Here is a 22773-nt window from a genome sequence, read left to right as displayed (position 1 = left end):
TTTATGAGTTTGTAAATGGCTGCTTGAGATATATCTGCTGTGAAAGACAGAAAAAGTGTGAGATATAGAAACATGGCCCTGTTGACTTCCTCTCTCACCTACACAATGACCCTGGGCTGTGTCTAGTCTGGGGCTGTAATGAGGGCATCAGGACCACTCCACAGTTTGTGGTACACATCTCACAGGCTGGCTTGACATATAACAAAGAGACTCAATTTTAAGGGTCAATTTTAAACTACAATTCCTCACAACAAACCTAATGTCCACGAGCCATGAGCTAAAACCAGAATAAATGTGTTTTTTAGAGGTAGGGATAGTGTCATTCACCTCCTGACATAAGGAAATGATTAGTTGAAATGGAACAAATTAGGGTTTGGTTCCATTAGAAGTTCAAATGCCCCAAAGTGATCAGGACAGGGCATGTCTTTTAGTGGGTTACAGGTCAAATAGAAAAGCCATGTCAGCTTATCTAGATACCTAAATAGGGAGTGGGATGCAAAAATTTCAAGTTTGGGTGAACATAAATCCAGATCGTGGGGTCTTATTGCAATTCCATGCTCTGTCAAAGGAGTCCAAGACAAGAAGGCCCTGTGACTCTAGATTCTCACTCGGGTCAGTGATAAAAGCAGCCTATTCAGAATTCCTGTTTACCTGGATGGGGCCTAGACCAACCACCCCAGTGTGTCTGATTGGTGTGGGCAGGCCCCAGGGCTATAGCAACAGTACTTTGAGATTCTGAATAGACATTACTGAAGCTTGGGTGATCCTGCTTACTAGATGGTGCCCCTACTGGCTCACGGTCTGCCAGTGAAACTCCCCTCTGATTTGTACCAGCACCTCCGACAGGCCATAGAGAAAGGGGACTCCAAATGCAAGCAGCTGGCACATGAAAAAGGAGTCCAAAGGGTTTTGGGTCACTTGATGCCCAATCGAAGAAATGTTGCTTTGGAGGTGCTGGCTCATCCCCTTGGCCTTGTCACAGAGGCCAAGAGAGTGACGCGCCACCCAGCCAAACAAGGAAGTGAGGCTACCTGGGGTTCTCTCAGCAGGGCTGGCAACGGTGCTGGCCCGTCCATTTGTGTCCACAGTGGGGCCATCCTGCAGGGGTTCTCTGGCCTCCTAGGAAAGTCCGCAAGAAAAAGAAGAGTGACTGACTGAAGCACTCAAATCTCAGGAGGCGGTGACACCTGCCTGGCTGGTTTACTGCGCTCACCTGTCAATCCAGGCTGTATGTCTCACAGTATTAAAAAAAAACAGGACATATTTCATGTAGAAATCACCAAGAGTCAAAATCTAGGTCTACCTTGGAATACCTTTCCTTTCCCCACAAGTCCCACTACAGTCAACAAAAACCTCTCAAGGATGTGTTACCCGGCATGCTGACAAGGTAATATCATGTAGCAAAGGGAATACCTGGTTTATCTTGATAAAGACAGGTGGAGGAGCTAGTTACTCTCATTTAAAAAAAAAAAAGAAGGAAAAAAGGTACTTAGTAAAGTAATTCACAGAAATAAAGAAAGTGCAGATTATTTACAGCCACGTTCCTTTTCAGGGCGTCCGTCTCTCAGAAAGATGTTTATTTACAATGACAAAAGTCTTTTATATGAGTGAGCAGGAGGGAGGGTCTAATATAGTCTCTCAAATACAACTCTGGTGGTGTGTGGAACATTACCTTAGTGAAATGCAACATTAGATTATACTTGAAGAGTTGGTTTCCTTCCCAAATGGACTGCGACCATCTCTCAGGCCATTCCCACCCAAAGGAAAGGCAATTTAGTGGCCTTTCAGCAGGCCCTGCTGGCCACACCTTCACCTGTCACTGTGCAGAAATGTGCCTGCTGCTTCTCCCCCACTTACAGATAGATTACCATTACCTTTCCAGACAGAGGAGCCACTGCCGGTCTCTTCCTCTGTGCGGAGCCGGAGAGTCGATAACAGTAGTGTGGTTTGCAGTAGAATTTACCTGTGCAGAAGAGGCAGGAGAAAAGAAGTGAGCAAGACTCTTAATTCTGAACTTGACTCCCTGGTCTTAGCACACTCCTATCTCTCTCCTCTAGCCACAGGGTGCTGTCACCACTGCCCAGGGTTCTTGTCCAAGGAGGCCAAGCCCTCCCTATAAACTTTGATTCAGCCCTCCTCTCCCTTTTGCCCGAAGGGGGAGGGGGTTTCTTTTGGATATGTGAAGGCCATTGAGCGATCACCCAATCAGCGCCCAGAGCAAAGACGTGAAGCCTGCATGGCAGGGCCAGCAAACAAAGTGGCAGTGTGTGTAGAACAAAGATGTGGTCACATGGAAAGCTGGGAGTAACATTTCTGGGGAAACCAGAATGAACATAAGCGCAGGGTGGAGGCGTGAAGACTGCAGGGGATGGGGCGGCATTGAGCACTGGCTTTGACAGGACCCCCTCTGCTGCTCCCCTCTCCCACAACTATCTACAAGCCAGCCTTATGACCCCTTAGTGGGTGGGATCAGCATTAAAAACCAATACAAAATGAAACCAAACAATCCTGCAGTGGACTATGAATAGAATGAAGCACAACAAAATGCATTAAAGTGCACAGTGGCATACTTAGAGTTAAGTATCAGTCCTTACAGCTTTTAGTTGTGTTTATAGGTATTTACTGGGTCCTAAACATTTTCTTTTGCAGGTGTGGCCCAAAATTTGAAAAACAGATCGTGGCTTTTCCCATGACACTGGTAGTGGGAGTCAGTCACAAAAGGTTATTTTTTTTTTAAACCTTCCCTTACTCCCACTTTAAAAGAGCCAAGGCTTTTGAAAATTAAAGGACAGACCATACTATAGAAACTGTTGAAACAGGAGTAATCCCACTTATCCTTTTCATTTGCAAAGGGTACTCCTCTGACAAAACAAACTTTTCTGCTCTCAAAGTTAACATAAGAGAACCTAACCAATAAAAAAGAGCAATGAAAACTAAGAGCCAGCTTTTTGAAACAATAAACCAAATGGACAAACCTTTACTACACTATACTATACTTTACTATACTAATTCAGAAAAACAGAAGACTCAAAAAAAAAAAAATCAGAAATGAAAGAGGAGACATTACAACTGATACCATAGAAATGGGATCATGAGAAGCTACTATGTATAATTATACACCAAAAAGCTGGATAACCTAGAAGAAATGAACAAAGTCCGAAAAATATATATCATACCAAGACTGAATCAGGAAGAAAGAGAAAATCTAAACAGACCAATACTGAGCAAGGAGACTGAATCAGTAATCAAAACCCTCCCCAAACAGAAAAGTCCAGGAGCAGATAGTGAATTTCACTAAACATTTATTTATTTTAATTTTTTATTAAAAAAATTTTTTAAACGTTTATTTTTCAGAGAGAGGAGAGAGAGAGTGAGCATGTGTGCGTGCACCTGAGTCAGGAGGGGCAGAGACAGAAGGAGACACAGAATCCCAAGCAGGCTCCAGGCTCTGAGCTATCAGCACAAAGCCTGCCACGGGGCCACTAACCATGAGATCACGACCTGAGCCCAAGTCGGACGCTCAACTGACTGAGCCATCCAGGCAGGTGCCCCCCCCCGCCCCGCCCAATATTTATAGAAGAATTAACAGCAATCCTTCTCAAACTCTTCCAAAAAACTAAACAGGAGGAAATACCCCCCAAATTATTTTATGAGGCTAGCATTACTCTGATACCAAAGCCAGATAAGTATACTACAAGAAAATTACAGACCAATAACCCTGATGAATACAAATGCAAAATTCTCAACACAATATTTGCAAACCCAATTCAACAAAACAACAAAGTGGGATTTATCCCTGGGATGCAAGGATGGTTCAACATACACAAATCAATAAATGTGATACACCACACGAACAAAGTGAAAGATAAAAATCATATGATCTCAATAGATGCAGAAAAAGCATTTGACAAAATATAACACCCTTTCATGATAAAAACATCAACAAATTGGGTATAGAAGGAACATACCTCAATACAAGAAACATCGTATACAACAAAACCACAGTCAATATAATTTCAAAGGTAAAAGGTTGAAAACTTTTTCTCTAAGATGAGGAACACAAGGATGCCCACTCTCACCACTCCTATTCAAGAAAGTACTAGTCCTAGCCAGAGTAATCAGGTAAGAGGAAGAAATAAAAGGCATCCAAATAAGAAAGGAAGAAATAAAAGTGTCTTTGTTTGCAGATGGTGATCTTACATATAGAAAATCCTAGACTAGATTCCACTGCCAGAGCTAATCAACAAATTAAGTAAAATTGCAAGATACAAAATCAACAATACACAGAAAGTAATTGTTTCTTTTTTTTAAAGTTTATTTACTTATTTTGAGAGAGAGAGGGAGAGAGAAAGAGAGTGAGCAGGGGACAGGCAGATAGAGAGGGAGGGAGAGAATCCTAAGGGCTCCACACTGTCTGCACAGAGCCTGACACAGGGTTCGATCTCACAACCTGTGAGATCATGACCTGAGCTGAAATCAAGAGACAGATGCTTAACTGAATGAGCCACCAAGGCACCCTGAAAGCAACTGTTTCTATACATTAACAACAAAACATCTGAAAAAGTAAAGAAAACAATCCCATTCACACTAGCATCAAAAACAACAAAATACTTAGGAATAAATCTAATTAAGGAAGTGAAAGACCAATACACTGAAAACTATAAGACTTTGATAAAAGAAATTTAAGAAGACACAAACAAGGGGAGCCTGAGTGGCTCAGTCAAGCGTCCGACTCTTGGTTCCAGCTCAGGTCATGATCTCATGGTTCGTGAGTTTGAGCATTGTGTTAGGCTCCGCACTGACAGCACAGAGCCTGCTTTGGATTCTCTCTCTCTCCCTCTCTCTGCCCCTCCCCTGCTCTTGCTCTTGGTCTCTAAATAAATAAATAGATAAATAAAAGACAATAAAAAAAGACACAAAGGGAAAGATATTAATGAATTAATATTGTTAAAATGTCCATATTACCCAAACCATCTATAGATCCAATGCAATTTCTATCACAATTCCAATGGCATTTTTCACAGAAATAGAAAAAAAAAAAACCCTATAATTTGAATGCAGCCACAAGAGACACTGAATAGCTAAAGCAATCCCGAGAAAGAAGAACAAAGCCAAGGCATCATACTTCTTGGTTTCAAACTATATCACAAAGCTACAGTAATCAACATAGTATATGGTACTGGCATAAAAACAGACACAGACCAATGGAACAGAATCAAGAACCCAGAAATAAACACCACATATACAGACAACTAATATTTGAGAAGGGAGCCAAGCATACTTGATGGGGAAAGGACAGCTCTTCCCAACAGTGATGGGAAAACTGGATAACCACATGCAGAAGAATGAAATTGACCCATCTTATACCACTCACAAAAATGAACTTGCAATGGATTAAAAACTTAAGTGTAAGGCCTCGAACCACAAAACTCCTATATGAAAACAGGGGAAAAACTCCTTGACAGTGGTCTTGGTAGTGATTTCCTAGATATGACAGCAAAAGCACAAGCAACGGAAGCAAAAACTACAGAAGTGAGATGACATCAAAGTCAAAAGTGCCTGCACAGTAAGAGAAACAATCAACAAAATGAAAAAGCAATACTTCTCCCTACAGAATGGGGAAAATATTTGCAAATCATGTATCTGACAAGGGGTTAATATCCAAGTATATAAAGAACTCATACAACTGAACAGCAAAAAAGCTAACAACCTGATTAAAAAATGGGCAGAAGAACTGAAGAGACAGTTTTCCAAAAAAGATATGCAAATGGACAGCAGGTAGATGAAAAGGTGCTCAATATTACTAGTCATTAGGGAAATGCAAATCAAAACCACAGGATATCCCCTCACACCAGTTATAATGCTACCATCAAAAAGAGAAGAATTAAGTGTTGGTAAGGGTACGAGGAAAAAGGAACCCTGATGAATTTCTGGTGGGAATGTAAATTGGCGCAGCTACTTTGGAAAACAGTGTGGCTGTCCCTCAATAAATTAAAAATAGAACTGCCATATGGTCCAAAAATTCCACTCCTGGGTATATATTCAAAGAAACGGAAAATCAGGATCTTGTACAGTTTCTGCACTTCCATGTTCACTGCAGCATTACTCACAATAGCCAAGATATGGAAACAACCTTAAATGTCTGTCAATGAATGAATGGATAAAAAAGATGTGGTATATATACACAAGACAGTATTAGTCAGCTATGAGAAAGAAGGAAATCCTGCCATTTGTAATAACTTAGATGGACCTTGAAGGCACTTTGCTAAGTGAAGTAAGTCAGATAGTGAAAGACAAAAACTGTATAATCTCACTTATATGTGGAATCTAAAAAAAGACAAACTCAGGAGATAGCACAATGGTGGTTACCAGCGGTTAAGGGGTGGGGAACATGAGGAGATACTGGTCAAAGAGTACAAACTTTCAGTTACAAGATTAACAAGCTTGGGGAATCTAATGTACAGCATGGCGATTATAGCTAACCATGCTGTATTATATGCTTGAATGCTGCTAAGAGAATGGACCTTAAAAGTTCTTACCACAAAAAAAATTAGTAACTATGTGATAGGATGAAGGAGGTACCTAACACTATGATGGTAATCATTTTACAATTTATTAAAGTATAAATCAACACACTGTACACCTTAAACTTATATAATGTTATGCATCAATTATATCTCAATAAAGCTAAGAAAAAAAGGGGAGGACCTAAAAGTCAAAGGAAATAAAAATGAGATGGACTTCTTTCTTTTTTCCCCTTTACTTGGTGCTCTGATTACATCTTTCTTCTTTTCCTTCAAAGTAACTGATTTCTCTGTTCTTTTACCTGTACCCTGCTTCCCAACACGAAATCTTTTAGAAAAACATAGTTTATGGACTTTTATAAGTGAAATAATATTCATATACATAATATGTTTTCTGAAACAGAATTTCCCACTACCTTTTGGCACTTAACCAGAACTCAGAAACACTACATCTATTGTCAGGAACACTGATAGCCAAAGGACCAACAATCTCACTGCTCTTTTCTCTATGAGGGGAGATGAATCATGGGTTGTTTTTTTCAGCTTGGACAATCTGTAATAAACCATTTCACTTTTGTGAATTTTGGCTAAGAGAGAAAATGTAATTAGGAAAAGACAAAACTATTAGTCCTTGGATCATATACTACTTTTTTGTCTGTTCTGTATTTTAATCTTCTTTATGGAACACTTCCCTCCTCCACGTGATTTTGATGGGCTATCAACCATGAGGCCTAAAATTATCCACCACAAAAATAAATATATGACCTATATAGGCCAATCATAATATCCCCTTTCCTTCTAGCCCACTCCAGGATATAGCATGTGGCTAAGTCAGGCTAACCAGAGCCATTCTTGGGGATTCTCAGGGATAGTGAGGAAGGGCAGCCCTTCTCTGAGACTGCTATCTAGAAAGAAGATATAAATCTAATGCTTCAACTTTAATCTGACTTGAGTTTCTATTACTTGTTACCAAGTCTTATTTTATTACAGTATCAGAAAACTACAGTTATAGGGGTGCCTGGGTGGCTCAGTCGGTTAAGAGTCCAACTTTGCCTTAGGTCATGATCTCGCAGCTCCTGAGTTTGAGCCCTGCGTGGGGCTCTGTGCCGACAGCTAGGAGCCTAGAGCTTGCTTTGGATTCCGTGTCTCCCTCTCTCTCTGCCCCTTCTCAGCTCACATTCTGTCTCTGTCTCAAAAATAAATAAATGTAAGAAAAAAAAAGAAAACTACAGTTATAGTTACTTTCACTCCTTTCTTGTATTTTTTCCCCTGCATTAGTTTGCTTTTTTCTACAAAGTAGAATCCTAGATTTTAAAATACAGCTCAATAGGCTAACCTCCAGGGAATCCTCATTGAATTCTGCTACGGTATTCTATTTTAATAAAGAAAAGAGGCTTAGGTTTCAAAACAAGTCCCACAAGCCTAACCAAAAGGTAATTATCAAGAAAATTCCAGAAACTTGTTTTCTCTATAAATGCAGTACAATGTGATAGAAGGAATATGAGCTCTGAAGTCAGATCTCAGTTTAAATACTGTCTCAACGACTCAATAGGCATGTAAACTATTTAGCATTTTGAAACATGTTTCTTCGTGTAGAATATGAAGATAATACTCATAGGGTGAGATAAGTAAATGAGAGACAACATTATGTGTTATAGGTGCTCAATTAATGTCTCCTGCCTCAAACTCTTCCCACATTCAACTTGGCGGTACTTTTTGCTTCTTAGATTAATAACAAAAAGAGCTAATTATTTTTAATTATTATTTTATTGTTTTTAAATACAATTTATTGTCAAATTTGTTTCCATACAACACCCAGTGCTCATCCCAACAAGTGCCCTCCTCCATGCCCATCACCCACTTTACCTTCTTCCCCACCCCCCGTCAACCCTCAGTTTGTTCTCATCCTTAAGAGTCTCTCTTATGGTTTGCCTCCCTCCCTCTCTGTAACTTTTTTCTTCCCCTTTCCCTCTCCCATGGTCTTCTGTTAAGTTTCTAAAGATCCACATACGAGTGAAAACATATGGTATCTGTCTTTCTCTGCGTGACTTATTTCACTTAGCATAATACCCTCCAGTTCCCTCCACATTGCTGCAAATGGCCAGATTTCATTCTCTCATTGCCAACTAGTATTCCATTGTAAATATAAACCACATCTTCTTTATCCATTTGTCAGTTGATGGACATTTAGTATCAAAAAGAGCTAATTTTTATGTAACATTTACCACGTGCCAGATATGTATTATAATGTCTATCAATTAATTTAATCCTCAGAACTCAATAAGGTAGATATTATTATCCACCTTTTTCTAGTTGAGGCACAGAAGCGTTAAGCAACCTGCCCAAAGTGTCCCCTACTCAGTAAATCTCACAGAGGACTTGAACCTACTAGTAAGCTTGACTCCAAGACCTATACCTTTAGTCACTACACTATGATGCCTGTCTCAATATGTGAATACAACCACGCTAATGTTATAAACTACCCACAAATTATGGTTGATTCAGTCAAGCCACTGGTTTTAGATGATCTAAATAAATGAAATCTTGATAACTATGGGAAAGACTAGAAAAAGAAATTGGAGGAAACAGATGGCTAAAGGACAAGCTTAAGCCAAAATGGGGCCATGCATTTATTCATTCAATAACTTACTGAGTGCCATTATAGGACAGGTACAAATCTAAACACTGAGAATGTTCCAGTCAAGAAGACAGACTAGTCTCTACTCGGATGGAGCAGATGATATGTGAATAAGTACCAAGCAGTGATGAGTACTAGAGATCAGGAGGTCTGAAAAATGTCCCTCTGAGGGGAGAATATGTGAGTGAAGAAGTGAATGACAAAAAGCCCACCCTGTAAAGATTAGGGGGAAGTGTATTCCAGGAGAGGAGACAGTGCCAGCTGCTAAGGTAAGCAGTGGCCTAATCATGTTTATGAAATGGAAAGAGACCAGTGTGGCAGGAGTATAGTGAGCTAGGGACAGGAAATGCAGGCTAGGGTAGACATGCAAAGCTCTCAGCCCCAGCAGATTCTATTTGTACTACAGCGGACCATAAGAGTACAAATCAGGAGGTTGCAAAAATCCGATTTACATCTTTTAAGATTCCTCGGTTGCTTTGTGGAAGCAGACTATAGGGGGCAATGGTGGAGGCAGGGAGATCAGTAGTCCAGGTGGAAGATGCAGAGTGTGGTCAGGGTGGTACTCGCAGAGACGGAGAGCAGTGGACTATTTTAGGCTTGTTGCTACCAATGGAGGCCCTTCACAAAACACCTTAGCCAGTAGGGTGTTTTCTCTCCTTGAGATGACAGGGAATGACCTGATGTACTGTCTGATTTAGAGTCCTTGTCTTAAGAGTTGGCAGCAGTTGAAAATAAGTGAGTATTTGGGAAGAGAAAGAAGATCTTAGTTTTCGGGTAAACTGCATCCTTTTAAAAGAGCTGAAGGGAAGACTAATTAGGGACAAGGGTAAAAAAAGGTGGATGTTTCTCTAAAGTGTAAGATTCTCAGTTTACCTGTGTGGAGCTGACATGGGCCCAGAGTAACTAATCCCAGGAGGCCAACCTGGAAGGGATCCCAGAGGTCATTTAGTGCAAACCAGTACTTACTAGTTGTGTGAACTTGAACAAGCATTTACAACTTCTCTGAATTCACTTTCCTGATGTATATAAAATTGCAATAATAAAACTAGTTCTGTATAGGGTTGTTGTGAAGGCAGAATGACACGGTACATGTTAAAGAGCCCAGCATAGTGTGGGGGTTATTTCTTTCCTCCTACAAATGAGCTATGACTTTCCTGTCTTTTTCTTATCTGAGGGCCTTCAGTTAGATTTCTGAGTCACATAGTAATGTGGATGAACAACAGGCTAAAACTTCAGGAGCCCCAAAATTCCATTCTTTTCTCCAGTTCACTTGTCTTTTGTCGTGGGGCTGAGCTGATGAAAAGTTTATCTGGGTTAGAATTTGGGGAGCTTGTTTGGATTCACTGTCCTCCCCGCCCCAGTGTCAACAACAAAGCACCAACCAGCCTCGTCTGTGCCCAGTGTCACAGTCATTTCCACCTGAGCTCCTGTCGTTCTCTTGCCTAGTATGCCATCTCTTCCTCTACTTGGCCATTTCATACTTCTCTCTCAGAGTCTCACCTAAGGTCAGTTAAGTCATTCCTAAAGGCTACTGAGCTTCATTGATTTCTTCTTCCTCTAAACTTCTACAAAGTTAAAATCTGTATGTCGTCTGTTAGCCCTTAATCATATACTCTTCATTGTTGTTGCTCCATGTGCCCTGGTCTTATCATGCTCACCAGAATGTAAGCTCCTTGAGGAACATTTTACATTTCATCTATATCCTCAAGAGAATGTGGCAAAGATAAGTACACAACAATCTATGGGCAAAAATATTTGTAAATCAATTAATTGGCTGGACCTTGAGCGATCTTCTTTCTAGCCAGACTTCAGTAAAAGGCTAACTAAAATAACCCCAGCATCAAGGACAGTTAAAAGACACTGGATGGGCTCCATCTGCCAATCCCTACCCTTAGAAATCAGAGGCGTTACAGAAAGAGCAGGTGTGTAGGAATGGTGGAACAGAAATTTGATACCTAAGAATATACTTTTGTTATTTAGTCAACTGTCTTAACTCTTCCCTCACTGGGTGGTGCTTTTTACTAAAGTTAAGGACCAGCTACCCCATAATGGTAAGAGTTAGCTTTTCTCAGTTCAGTACTTTGGCTGCTTTGTTGCTACTTCTGACAGAGCTGCCTGTTTATTCATTATTAGCAGAGCCTGGATGACTAAAGTGACCACTTCCTAATGGTGGTGTCCCTCTCCTATGTGACATCACCTTACCATCTCCTCAGTCAAAAATTACCTACCAATATAATGGACATACCATAGTGTGATTTATAAGACATATATATGTAGTCATTCAGATAACCAAATATATTTCTCATGTATATTCGGTCTTCATCCAGTTTCTGACTCAGCTCCAAACCCTTGGAATTCCCCAAGTGTTGACAGAGATAAAAGTATCTTTGGCTGTAACAATTAATGTGACTTTTGGATCCCACCCAAGGGCAGGGGCTGTTGCCAGGAGGACCAACCATGTGATTTGAGGGTTGGACTTCCAGGATACCTCTCAACCCCTCAAGGGAGATGGGCTGGAGACTGAATCAAACAATGGCCAATGACTTGGTCAAACATGACTACACAATGAAGCCTCCATAAAAACCCAAGAGGATGGGGTTCAGAGAATTTCCAAGTTGGCAAACATATAGAGATGTGGGGAAAGTGGTGCCCCTGGAGATGGCATGGAAGCTCTATGCCCTTTCCCTAGACCTTGCCCTATGTATCTCTTCATGTGGCTGTTGATTTGTTATCTTTTACCATATCCTTTAATAAACTGGTATGTAAGTGTTTTCCTGAGTTCTGTGAGCCACTCTAGCAAATGAGAAGAACCTAAGAAGGAGGTCGTTGGAACCCCCAATCTGTAGCTGGTGGTCAGAAGCACAGGTAATAGCCTGGGGCTTATGACTAGTGTCTAAAGTAGGGGGCAAGGGACAGTATTACTGGCCTGAGCCCTTAACGTGTGGAATCTGATGCTATCTCTGGGTCAAGTAGTTAGTGTCAGAATTGAGCTGAATTCTTAGACACCCTGCTGGTGTTGGAGAATTACTTGGTATTGGGGCGGGGGTAGGGGACTCCACCACCCTGCCCCCACATTGGATTTGGGTCCAGGAATCCAAAAAGAGGGCACATAATGCCACCTCTATGAGGACTCCCATTAATCTAGATCTTTTCATTACTTTTGAATCAGTAAGCCTGCCTTTCAAGACATTCCTTCAGCATTCCATAGGAATGAGTGTAGTAGTCAGTTACTTTAAGGAGTTTTAAAGAGTCTTTAGATGGCAGGTATGCCAGCCTGCCTCTGTCTATTGGGCTTTATTAATTGTTTGCATAATTCTCCATTAACGTCGTTCTATTTATAAAAGCAACAAACATTACAAAAGGCCAGGGCTTGGACACTGTAGTAAATTAGATTTAGATCCTGTGCTACAAACTGTCAATTCATCAGAAAAACGGTGATGCTAGAGAGAGGTGGGCATAATTCGGTCATCCTCAGGAAGCAAAAGTCTCAGAACCGGAAGGGCGTGAAATCTAGTTTCAATTTGCTGTTATTGACCAGAGGCAAGAAATGTGACTTCCATAGGCCTGTCATTTCCCCTTCTCTAAAGTAAAGACAAAAATACCTTATTCTCTTTGTGTCCCTTTTATCTTAAGATCCCACCCTGAGGTAAGAAAGCAAGTGTCTGTGAAGCCAGGGAAGTGATTTACATTAACGCATGCCATTCTCATTACCGTCATTACTGAGTAATGCTGTGCTACAGCTTGGTGACTTTAGGGAAATATTTATAAGAAAGAGTCTTAGAGAAAAAATAAAGAGTAGAGGGAGATGGATGGGAAGGGTTAGGAGAGGCAGAAAAAATGTATATATAAGAATGCAGTAGGAGCCCTAAGGTCAGCTCACGTGGAAAAAAGTGCCCTTAAGCTCAGTTTCTTTTTTTTCAATGTTTATTTATTTTTGGGACAGAGAGAGACAGAGCATGAACGGGGGAGGGGCAGAGAGAGAGGGAGACACAGAATCGGAAACAGGCTCCAGGCTCTGAGCCATCAGCCCAGAGCCCGACGCGGGGCTCGAACTCACGGACCGTGAGATCGTGACCTGGCTGAAGTCGGAGGCTTAACCGACTGCACCACCCAGGCGCCCCTAAGCTCAGTTTCTAAGTATGGCCTCAAGTGCAAATAGACTCACCATCCTCGATGTCATAGGCGTAAGCCGAGAGGCGCAGGGTAGTGGCGCAGTACTCGCATTTGAAGCAGCTCCGATGGAAGAACTTGCCCTCAGCACTCAGCCTCTCCATCACGTAGACCCGCTTCTGACAGAAGTAGCACGTGTCGCTGCCTCCTAAGTTCTGTGGGAACTCCTTCTTTATCGAGCCCTGTAATGGGGGATGGTGGAAGATCTGTCAGAGCCAACACTTCTTAGACTCACCTCCTGGAGGTGCACGACCCTCTCCATATGTGAAACTAACCCTCACTAAGCAATTTTGTTTTGAGACAGACTACGATGGCTCACTCTATTATTGGCTCTCCTGAAGAACAATGGCACTACTGCAGTGACTGTCACATGTGCCCTCTATATAGTAATCGGCATTAGCTGGGTTCTGAATCGATGTTAATCAACACCCAAGAGGAATCCCCAGTTGGTTTTACACAATTTCATAACATTATTTTGACAGAATTGTGTTTTGAAGGTAGCATAAAAATACCTACTCAGAGTTCACGTCGTTCTACATGAATGTGGGCCTCCAGGACTCCAGAGCAAACAACCACTTTTACAGATACTAAGTATGTTTTTCCACACAACATTCTAAACAGCCAGTCAGTCCTAGAAATTCAGTTACAAACTTCAGATATCTTTAAAAAAAGTTACCGCATGGCATATATTAGGTATATATGTTACTAAGCTACTTAGAATAAACCAGGTTTATTTACCACAGCTGTGCTATATCTAGACAGACGGTGCCCTTAATACATCTCTTACCAGTTCCTTCTTGTCTAGAAGGGTTTTGGGCTGTTCTTTCCTTTGAAGCTGATTGGCTATCTGCTCAGCCAATGAGCTCACTCCGCCAGTGTACATCTTTATATACTTCTATTGGTTGGAGATTATAAAATGACCAGAATGATGGAAAATGAGAAGGAAAAAAAATAAATAAATTAAGAAGACAGGGGGAAAAAAAAATCTTTGAAAGGTATAAAATGAATACAAGGTGCAGCAGCAAACCATGCCAACACAGTGCCCACAAGCAGGGAAACTTGGTGGTCAGAAAAATGGGTGCCAACGTCCACACAGAGGTATCAGCAGAGGTAAGAGTAATGCCTGCAGGAATAATTAAACTCAGTAAGGGAGAACTTAGTCTTCCATGTCTTTTCGGAGCATACAGTTCAGGGAGGTGGGAAGACAGGATGGATACAAATATAGAACAGAGTAAGAAGGGCCTATACCCTAGTGACTCAAATTACATACAAAGAATTCAAGAGGAATAACTCCCACCCACATGGCACATGTCCAGATTAACATTATGTTTCAAGTTGGGTCTAGGAGAGGGCTTGGCAAGTTATTTCACCATTTAGAAAAAAAACTGAGCTTGGGGTGCCAGGGTGGCTCAGTTGGTTAAGCGTCTGACTTCGGCTCAGGTCATGATCTCGTGGTTTGTGGGTTTGAGCCCTGCGTTGGGCTCTGTGCTGACAGCTCAGAGCCTGGAGCCTGCTTTGGATTCTGTCTCCCTCTCTCTCTCTGCCCTTCCACCACTTGCACTCTGCCTCTCTCTCTCTCAAAAACAAATAAACATAAAAGACATAAAGAAAGAAAGAAAGAAAGAAAGAAAGAAAGAAAGAAAGAAAGAAAGAAAGAAAGAAGAAAGAAAGAAAGAAAGAAAGAAAGAAAGAAAGAAAGAAAGAAAGAAAGAAAGAAAGAAAAAAGAAAGAAAGAAAGAAACTAAGCTCACACTTGCAAGGCTGATTCTCCACTTGGGTAAAAGATGCCAACAGCCTAGTATTACTCCTGATGATCACCTTCCTCCTATTAATGCTTCACTCATAACCCCCGTCATATGCATCAAATATTTCTGAGCTTTATCTGGAAGAATCCTTCTCAGCCCATTCTCCCTGTTAATATTTATCTGTTCTACCCAGGCACGAAGGCCAAAGTGTTCTAGACTGGGCGGGGCATCTTAAACACAGCTGCAGGAGGCTAACATCTGGAGCCATGCAGACAAGTTGCTTAATTTAGTCTTGGGAAGTCAGGAAGTCAGGAAGTCTTGGGAAGTTTCTAGTCCAAGAGGGATTATTTTTTCATAGGTTGGAAAAAGAATGGAAAAAAAAAATCCAACCAATTCAATCCTCTTTCTAGCAATGTTGAAGAAGTAACAAGCAAAACTACAAAATTTCAATTGTAAGCCTTCCTGCTAGGCAGCCTAGCTTTGAGCCTGTCCCAAGGAATGAGGTCAAAGTCTTGCTGACAGTCCTTTAGAGACTCCCAAGGTCACCCTTCCATGTGGAGATGGCCAGGACACCTAGTGTGCATGACTCTCCTCTCATAAACTGTGTGGAATAAGAGAACTGCCTAATGAGTTTGGGGAGCCCTGTAATTCTGACTGAGAAAAACACTCCAGGAGCAGTTGTCTTGGGGATGTCCACAACCCTGTCAGGAAGTGGTTTGAATGGACAACACACAAAGCCAGGTGTGAGAGAATCACTGGCCTGAGCAATGGCGTGCCCTGGGCTGAGAAGGGACAAACAAGAGAAGTATTCCAGGGGTGGGGGGACAGGGGGAACTAGCTCTATGTGAACACGAGAATAACAGAAGCACAGATGAGCAAACAATTCTCCAAGGTTCAGCTGGAACTGAGGAGTCAATTCTATTTTTCAATTTAAAATAAGGAAATTTCCAAGGATTGGTGCCATTTGTTCATTAACTCCACAGCTTATACCCATTAATGGTTGAGAAAAACAAGTGGCTCTAAGATCTAAACCTTCTTTAGATTAGAGCTGTTAGGGAAACTTACTCCTGGAACAGACTGACACCAGGCAGAGCTGAGCAGGTCACTTAACAGCTGACACCGAGGGTGCAGAAAGTGAGGGTGTAGGCCAGATGCCACCCCTGAGGCTGGGACACTGAGCAAGCTCTGGATCCTCACTGCTCGGCCAGGACCCTTCCCTCCCACCAGAAACTGGCATCCTCAGCAAATACAGCCCAGGGCTGCCTGCGTGCAAAGGCATTTGTCACATTCAGTTCTCAGCAATGCGGTAATAATGACAAGCATCCCCCCAAGAGAGGTGGAAACTCAAGTTCTATTTTCTTCTGGCATGAATAGCAGATGGTATCCTTCTCCCCACTCTTAAGAAACAGTCTAAATGTGGCAATTGCTGGACTTATACTTTTGCCGCCACACATGCATATGTTTCCACACACGTACCACACAGACTGCTTGAGGACAGGAAATATAAACAGAGAGGGCAAAAGGATCCGCCAACCTCTCTCTAAACTACTCTATAGCTGGATCAGTTCCACTGTGGGAAATAGCAGGGTTCACTCCTCAAGTGATTACAATGCAAGAGGCACTCACAATACTGCATATTCACCACTCCATTTAAGAGATTTAATCACACTATTGTTCACATTTTTTAGTACATATCCATACGAAGACATTTGGAATTTAAAAAGTTAATGGCTGAAAAATGTTTGTTGTTATTTTATATAGTTGAAATATAATAGAAGTGGGTTTACTGTGACAGAATTTGTTACAATGAAAGCTAGCAGCCTCTTTAACTTTGGTGTATGCCTACAGACCTCACATGCAAAACCAACAGACAACACACACACACACACACACACACGTGGATTCCCACAGAAGACAGGCCAAAGTTAAGAGCTCTGCAACCTCCCTCGGGCCTGATGACATTTGTGTAGGTGAACTGAGGACAGGCTGGAGAGCAAAGAGCTTTGCCAAGTTCCAGGCTGTGCTACCTGTCGGAGAGAGTCAGAGGAGGGAGAGGCGGGGCGGTTGGAGGAGCGAAGACTAAGAGAAAGCTCCCACTGGTCAACAAAAAATCGGCGAGAAGGTTCAGGCTCTGGCTACAAAATACAAGATGGAGAAAAAAAAATCAAAGGAAATGTTAAATAAAAAGTTACACACTGACCTGAATGTAAGGAATTTGGGAGTTTTAGACCTTTACCTAAGTAACTAATGCAGTAAAGAGACATTCTTAGTTCCCAAAGGTGTGAATAGCTCATTCAAAGCTTCCATTTTACTTTCAGCTGGCTCACCCTTGCCTCATGCTTACAGTGAAGCTCGCTCTGGAACATGGTCACTGTAGACATGAGCCGTCTCTGAAAGCCTTGGCTTCTCTTGCTTGGTGGTTTTACTCCATCCACCCCAAGTGGATAATGTTGCCTGCCAGCCAGGAGACAGAGGCCAGGGGCTATGTCCTGCTCACACACCCACTTTATGTCCTCTGTAGAGACCCTCACAGACTTGAGCTGGGAATTCTCCTGGGCAGAAGGAGACTATACCACCTCATCACTCCACTGGCCTTACAAACAGCAAACAATAGCAATAGCAAATCTAGAATGAAGTTTACTCCTCCATAAAGGCCAGAAATGTGGCTTTGCCTCTTCCTATTGCTAGTGCTCAGAGAAACTCTGCCTGCCAAGGAGCCAGCCAAATCCCAGCAATGATCAGGAGAAAAGATCCCAAGTCCTCTGCACTGCATGCAGCATGTGTTGCAAAAGTAAGCTGGCATCCTCCTCGGTGGTGGGCCCATGCAGCCAGGAACTGTCCAGTCCCCAGAGAGGGAGAAGGGGCCTGAGAGCTCTGGCAAGTGATAACTGCTCAGTTTCCTACAAGGCTCAGGATGAAATACTTGCAGGGTGGAGGGAAGAACTGTCATGGTAAGAGAAGCCCTCTGCCCCTCTAGCTCCAAGCAGATCCATCACACCCCCAATTTAGTCCCTCACTAAATTCACAGCTTTGAGCGGTGACAAAGTGGAGTGTAACCATCCCTGCTCCAGATTCTCAGCCAGCTCACTGGCCCTCAGCTCAGCACTTGGGGCAGGCTCAGAAACACAGGCCCAAGGGGGAGATCTCTGTAGAAAAGTATCACCCACCCGAGAGAAATAAGAGAGAAGGCAACTCTCCCAGGGATGGCAAAGCAGTGAAACTAATGGGAAGACTCGGGGGTGGGGGTGGGGGTGGGGGGTGGATAGGAGCAGGTGAGTGCACAGGCAAGATTATGGAATAGTGGACAGAAAATCCTGGAAGAGCACACATATAGTAACCCTTATAAGTATCTAGACAGGACCCCTGCAGTGAAGAATCTGGAAACCAATCATTGGGAAAATGAAAGAAAATTCCCTGCAAACCTTCTTGCTTCCTGAGCTCAAAATCCTACCTTTCTTCTGGAGGCATTGTAGCCCTAGACTTTTGACAATTTCTCCCTGCCCATCTCTCCTTTTATTTTACACACTTCCCTCTATTCTTCTTCGCTTAGGCACTGCTTCATTAAAAATCATCAGGGTCTCATTAACTATGCATTCCCTGAAATGTAGGGCTTGCCCTTCGTTGTGAAAATACCTACTTTTCTTTTTGAGGGGAATACAGCCTGGGAAGAAGGAAGAAAGAGGCTGGGCACACAGTGCTCATGGTAGGAAGCAGCCCCAACAGAAGTGAAGAAAGCAGAGCTGGGCCGTGCGTGAGGAGATGAAATAGACACCCTCCTTCCACTTCGGCCCCGGTCTCTCTCCCTAAGCCAGCACCGATCCACGCATGGTCCTGGCAGCATAGATTGCCTGCTTCTTGCTTGGTGACGGGGTGTAAGAATACAGCACTAGCTTCCTTCGCAGTGACTGTATTTCTCAGAGAGCAAAGGCAGAAGGAGAGGTAAAAATAAAAGAAAAAAGGCCCATGTGAAATTAACAGTTACAGAGGATTCTTCACTCTTGCTGCAGAGTTTAACTCACTCAGGGATCAGGTTTAAGGGTAATAGTAACAACCAAAAGTTTCAGAAAATAAGCAGGCTTTTAAACGGGCATCTCTGCTATTCATCAAATTATATGATGGCCAGGTATAATCACTAGATCCCCCTTCAGTTTTTCAGAAGAGACCCACTAAAGCTTTTCATTACACACCGTTGTCACCACCTTCCTTCCCCTCCATCAGTTCTTCATACTTGAAAAATCCCCACACCAGTAAGAGCTTTGGCTCTCATTATTTCTACCTCAAGATCCCCGAATGTCCAAAGATATAAGCAAATCCCACCCACTTACTGATCTCAGTGCTGGGCAGATGAATGCTCTCCTGTGAATGCTATTTACATGGGCCAACACGGTTAAGCAACAAGAATTCTTGCTCTTGGCTGAGTGACAAGAGTGTGCACAAAGCAAGGGGAGAAGGGACCATCCCCACCTTCCCTCTGCCCCACCACCACAGCGTGCCCCGTCCGTTTGGCTCTCAGCATCCCATGCCATGATTCATGCTCTTTTACCCTCTCATGGTGGGGACTCTGCTTGCCACGGCTGTCAGCATCAAGATCCCTGTACGTCTGTTAATAACAAAGTAGAGACTTAAGCTCCATCCAAATGTTCTATGTGGACCTACTAAGTGACAGTGCCAGATATTCAGAATTCATTTCAACACATATCCCCTGCCCCTGACAGATCCCCACCCCAGGAAACCACAATCCCATCTAAATCAAATCCCATGATCCCAGGACAACTTTCTGTCCAGCACTCTGTCCATCTGGCCTCCAGTGAGGTCAGCCACACAAATAAAGAACTATGGTTAGTACAAAAGTGGAACAAACATATTTCTTTCACACAGTGCCACAAGATCAGAGGCATTAAATGGAAGGTTTAAAATGAGAAGCTGGTTAGGAGGGTGAAAGGGTGAAGCTTTCCACAACAAGATATTAGAAAGGAAAGGTGGGGAGATGGAAACTGCCTGGAACAAATGGCCGTTAAACAGTCCAGAGGAAACTCCAGGATGGGGAGTGGTCCCTGAACAGGCATATGGGACCAAAGCATCATTTATTAAAGGGAGAAGTGGATGACGACTGGAAGCATCTTCAGTCAACAGATAGGAATATGTACATGATAGGCATGGAAATCCTGAAGACAGGCATATGGCTGCCTCTACAGACCCAAGGAAACAACTATCAGCAATTGTGTGGGAAAAGGGAAGGCCACTCTCATCACTCTTTGGATTACTGGTGAGGATTCAGCCTATGGCCTTGTACTGGTGGAAGAACTAATCCAAAGCCTCTAATGTGGCCCACAAACATAATGGTCTCCACAGGCAGGATGAGGCCACAGGTTGGGTTCCAGAGTCACACCAACCACATTCAATTCCTGGCTCCATTACTTACTGTGTGAACTTGTACAAAGTACTTGGCCTCCCTACCCTATGCCTCAGTCTCATCTGCAACACGGAGATGATAATAGTACCTGCCGTAGGGTTACTGGGAGAATTGATGGAGGTAACACAACAAGAACTGAGAATGCCGCCTGGGACTAAGTGTTAGTTATTATGTAGAGACAAGGCATAGGGTAATTACTCAGTCTACAATGGCTGAATTCTTAGGCCCAGGGACACAGTGTGGGCCTTTAACAATCAGACACATTACTCAGGGGCCCCTTTTAAATAGGCCACTTAGTTGAGAAAATGTCTTTCCATAGATCCTGCCTTTAAAATTAGTATTTTATTTTATAGAAATATCCTACAAAGGTCAATTTCTATTCTATAAATATACTTTATTAATGTATGCTTATTATCCTCTTTAATCATGTCTGTGGTTAACTGCTCTATAACGCATTTTCAAATGGTCTGCCTAGAGTGTGAGTGTGCCAGATGGGAAGGACAGGTGTTTGCTGGCATAAGCAGGGCTCTCAAAACCAGAAGGAACCAAACTCATAATATAGTGAGGCCCTATAAAAAGCTTCCAAAAGCCCATCCTAATTATATCTCCTTGGGCAGCAAGACAAAAGTGGCTGCTTTAAATGAGGTTATATAAAAATGTGTTGTTCCCCAGGGCTTTTTGGACCTTGTATCTGTGACAAATATAGTTTAAGTTCTGGTCTGTGCTTGCATAGTTGTTCTCCTATGATGTGGGACTAGATTAAACCAGGGTTTGAATATATTAAGTGCTATCCTGAAGTCTAATTGGAAATTGTTCATCTGTAGCAAAAAAGGTGCTTCTGCTACAAATGATCTTTCTGTTTTTTGATTGTTATTTCTGAAAAGAGGGAGTTCTGATTTGGTCTCTACCCTAGCCACCTACACAGGCAGGCAGGAGGACACAGACGAGGACCACGGAGCATGCAAAGAAGATCACCTGCTGGCTGCCAGGCGCCCGACAGGGAGGTGGAGAAGGGGGAGGAGAGAGTGTGATCACTTTTTTGGGGCAGGTCCGAGAACACTCCTTTTCCCGTCGCTTTTACACCAACAGACACAAACAGAGAGAACATTGGTGAAACAGGAGCCACATTTTGGCTGGTTCTAGAAAGACTAAAGGGCATCTGCCAAAACCATCCCTCCCTTGCCTCTCCATCCTCAACAGCAATCACTGTATGGTTAGGGAGGATGGCTTGTCACAGTCGATCGTTGGCCTCTGGGTCACACTTGCGCTGTTTGGTAAGTACAGACCACATGGGTAATCTCCGCAGCTGGCCTTGGGGTCAGAACTTGCAGTGTAACACTTTCTAAATGCCAGGGATCAAGGGTATATTCTTTGTGAGTTTTATCAGAGAAGCTGAGGACAGAAGAAATGGGCTTGGATGTAAGTAGAAAGGGCACACAGGCCAAATAGCACGAGGGGAGCATGAAGACTGTCTCCTGATGGCTCAGTCACCTCTACACCCACCAGCAGCAAAGCAGCACTCTCCTTGAGGGCTCACCCAAGACAACACCCTGCCATGGCTTCCCTCTTCTCAGTCCCCTCACTCACGCTCAAAAGGTTCTGGAAAACTACCAAGGAAATACAAGAAAGTACAGGAAACAGAATATAAAACTTAAATATCTTTCACTAACCAAACACCACACATATCCATGGATTATTTCCCCATTTTGCCCCTCTCCATTGTACTCCCTTCCTATGAATCTGTGATTTAGAGAACTCTTCGGTACTTAGGGAACAATGACTTATTTCTAGGCCAGAGGAATCCTCCATTTCCTCATGACCAGAATGACCATGTGGGGCAGCACACAGGTGAAGTATGGGAGGGAAAGAAGAGGTTGTGAGGCCAGGGGAAAGAGCCCCATCATCTATTCCAACTTCACATGATGACTTACTTTCAAACGAAGGCTGGTTGCCTGCAGGATGCATTTCTGAGATGAAAAGGTAGAAGGGTGGGGAAGGAAGGGCCAAAGTGTTTACACAGGAAGGTAAAAAAGAGAAGTCACTGGCAAGCAAAATTGTTATTCATTTTTTCTCTTCCATACCATGACCTAAGTGAAAACTGATCCTTGTGCCAACTCAGCCACCATGGCTGTGCTTGCCACACCCTCCTGCCTCAATCCAAACCTCTTCAAGATAAACAAAAAGTGAGTCATGGTAAGGTATTGCCAGTCAACCCCTCAATCCTAAAGGGAGAGAAACAGGGTTGCAGACAGGATGAGTCAGAAGCAGAGGGCCAGTGGAGCA

At 42.8% G+C, this 22773-nt stretch overlaps 1 protein-coding gene across 31 annotated transcripts in view; it reads right to left on the bottom strand.

Moving 5' to 3' along the window:
* MICAL3 (microtubule associated monooxygenase, calponin and LIM domain containing 3) overlaps positions 1 to 22773 on the bottom strand; it is a 231084-nt gene that overhangs the window by 76856 nt on the left and 131455 nt on the right. For 21 of the 31 annotated variants that reach the window (XR_006708877.1, XR_006708878.1, XM_045463989.1 and 18 more), the window contains 7 exons: positions 21466 to 21564; positions 19621 to 19677; positions 17105 to 17212; positions 14120 to 14227; positions 13328 to 13514; positions 1875 to 1963; positions 1032 to 1119 (listed from right to left, as the gene is read on the bottom strand). Coding sequence is in view for 29 of the 31 variants with exons in the window: in XM_045463989.1 (XP_045319945.1) it covers positions 1032 to 1119; positions 1875 to 1963; positions 13328 to 13514; positions 14120 to 14227; positions 17105 to 17212; positions 19621 to 19677; positions 21466 to 21564 (736 nt within the window). In the remaining 2 variants the exon portion in view is untranslated. The remainder of the gene's footprint in view (positions 1 to 1031; positions 1120 to 1874; positions 1964 to 13327; positions 13515 to 14119; positions 14228 to 17104; positions 17213 to 19620; positions 19678 to 21465; positions 21565 to 22773) is intronic. The other 10 variants (XM_045464006.1, XM_045464013.1, XM_045464014.1 and 7 more) reach the window with 3 other exon arrangements.

This window comes from Leopardus geoffroyi, chromosome B4, assembly GCF_018350155.1.
Source record: "Leopardus geoffroyi isolate Oge1 chromosome B4, O.geoffroyi_Oge1_pat1.0, whole genome shotgun sequence".
Taxonomy (NCBI): Eukaryota; Metazoa; Chordata; class Mammalia; order Carnivora; family Felidae; genus Leopardus; species Leopardus geoffroyi.
This window is presented reverse-complemented; position numbering and strand designations above follow the sequence as displayed.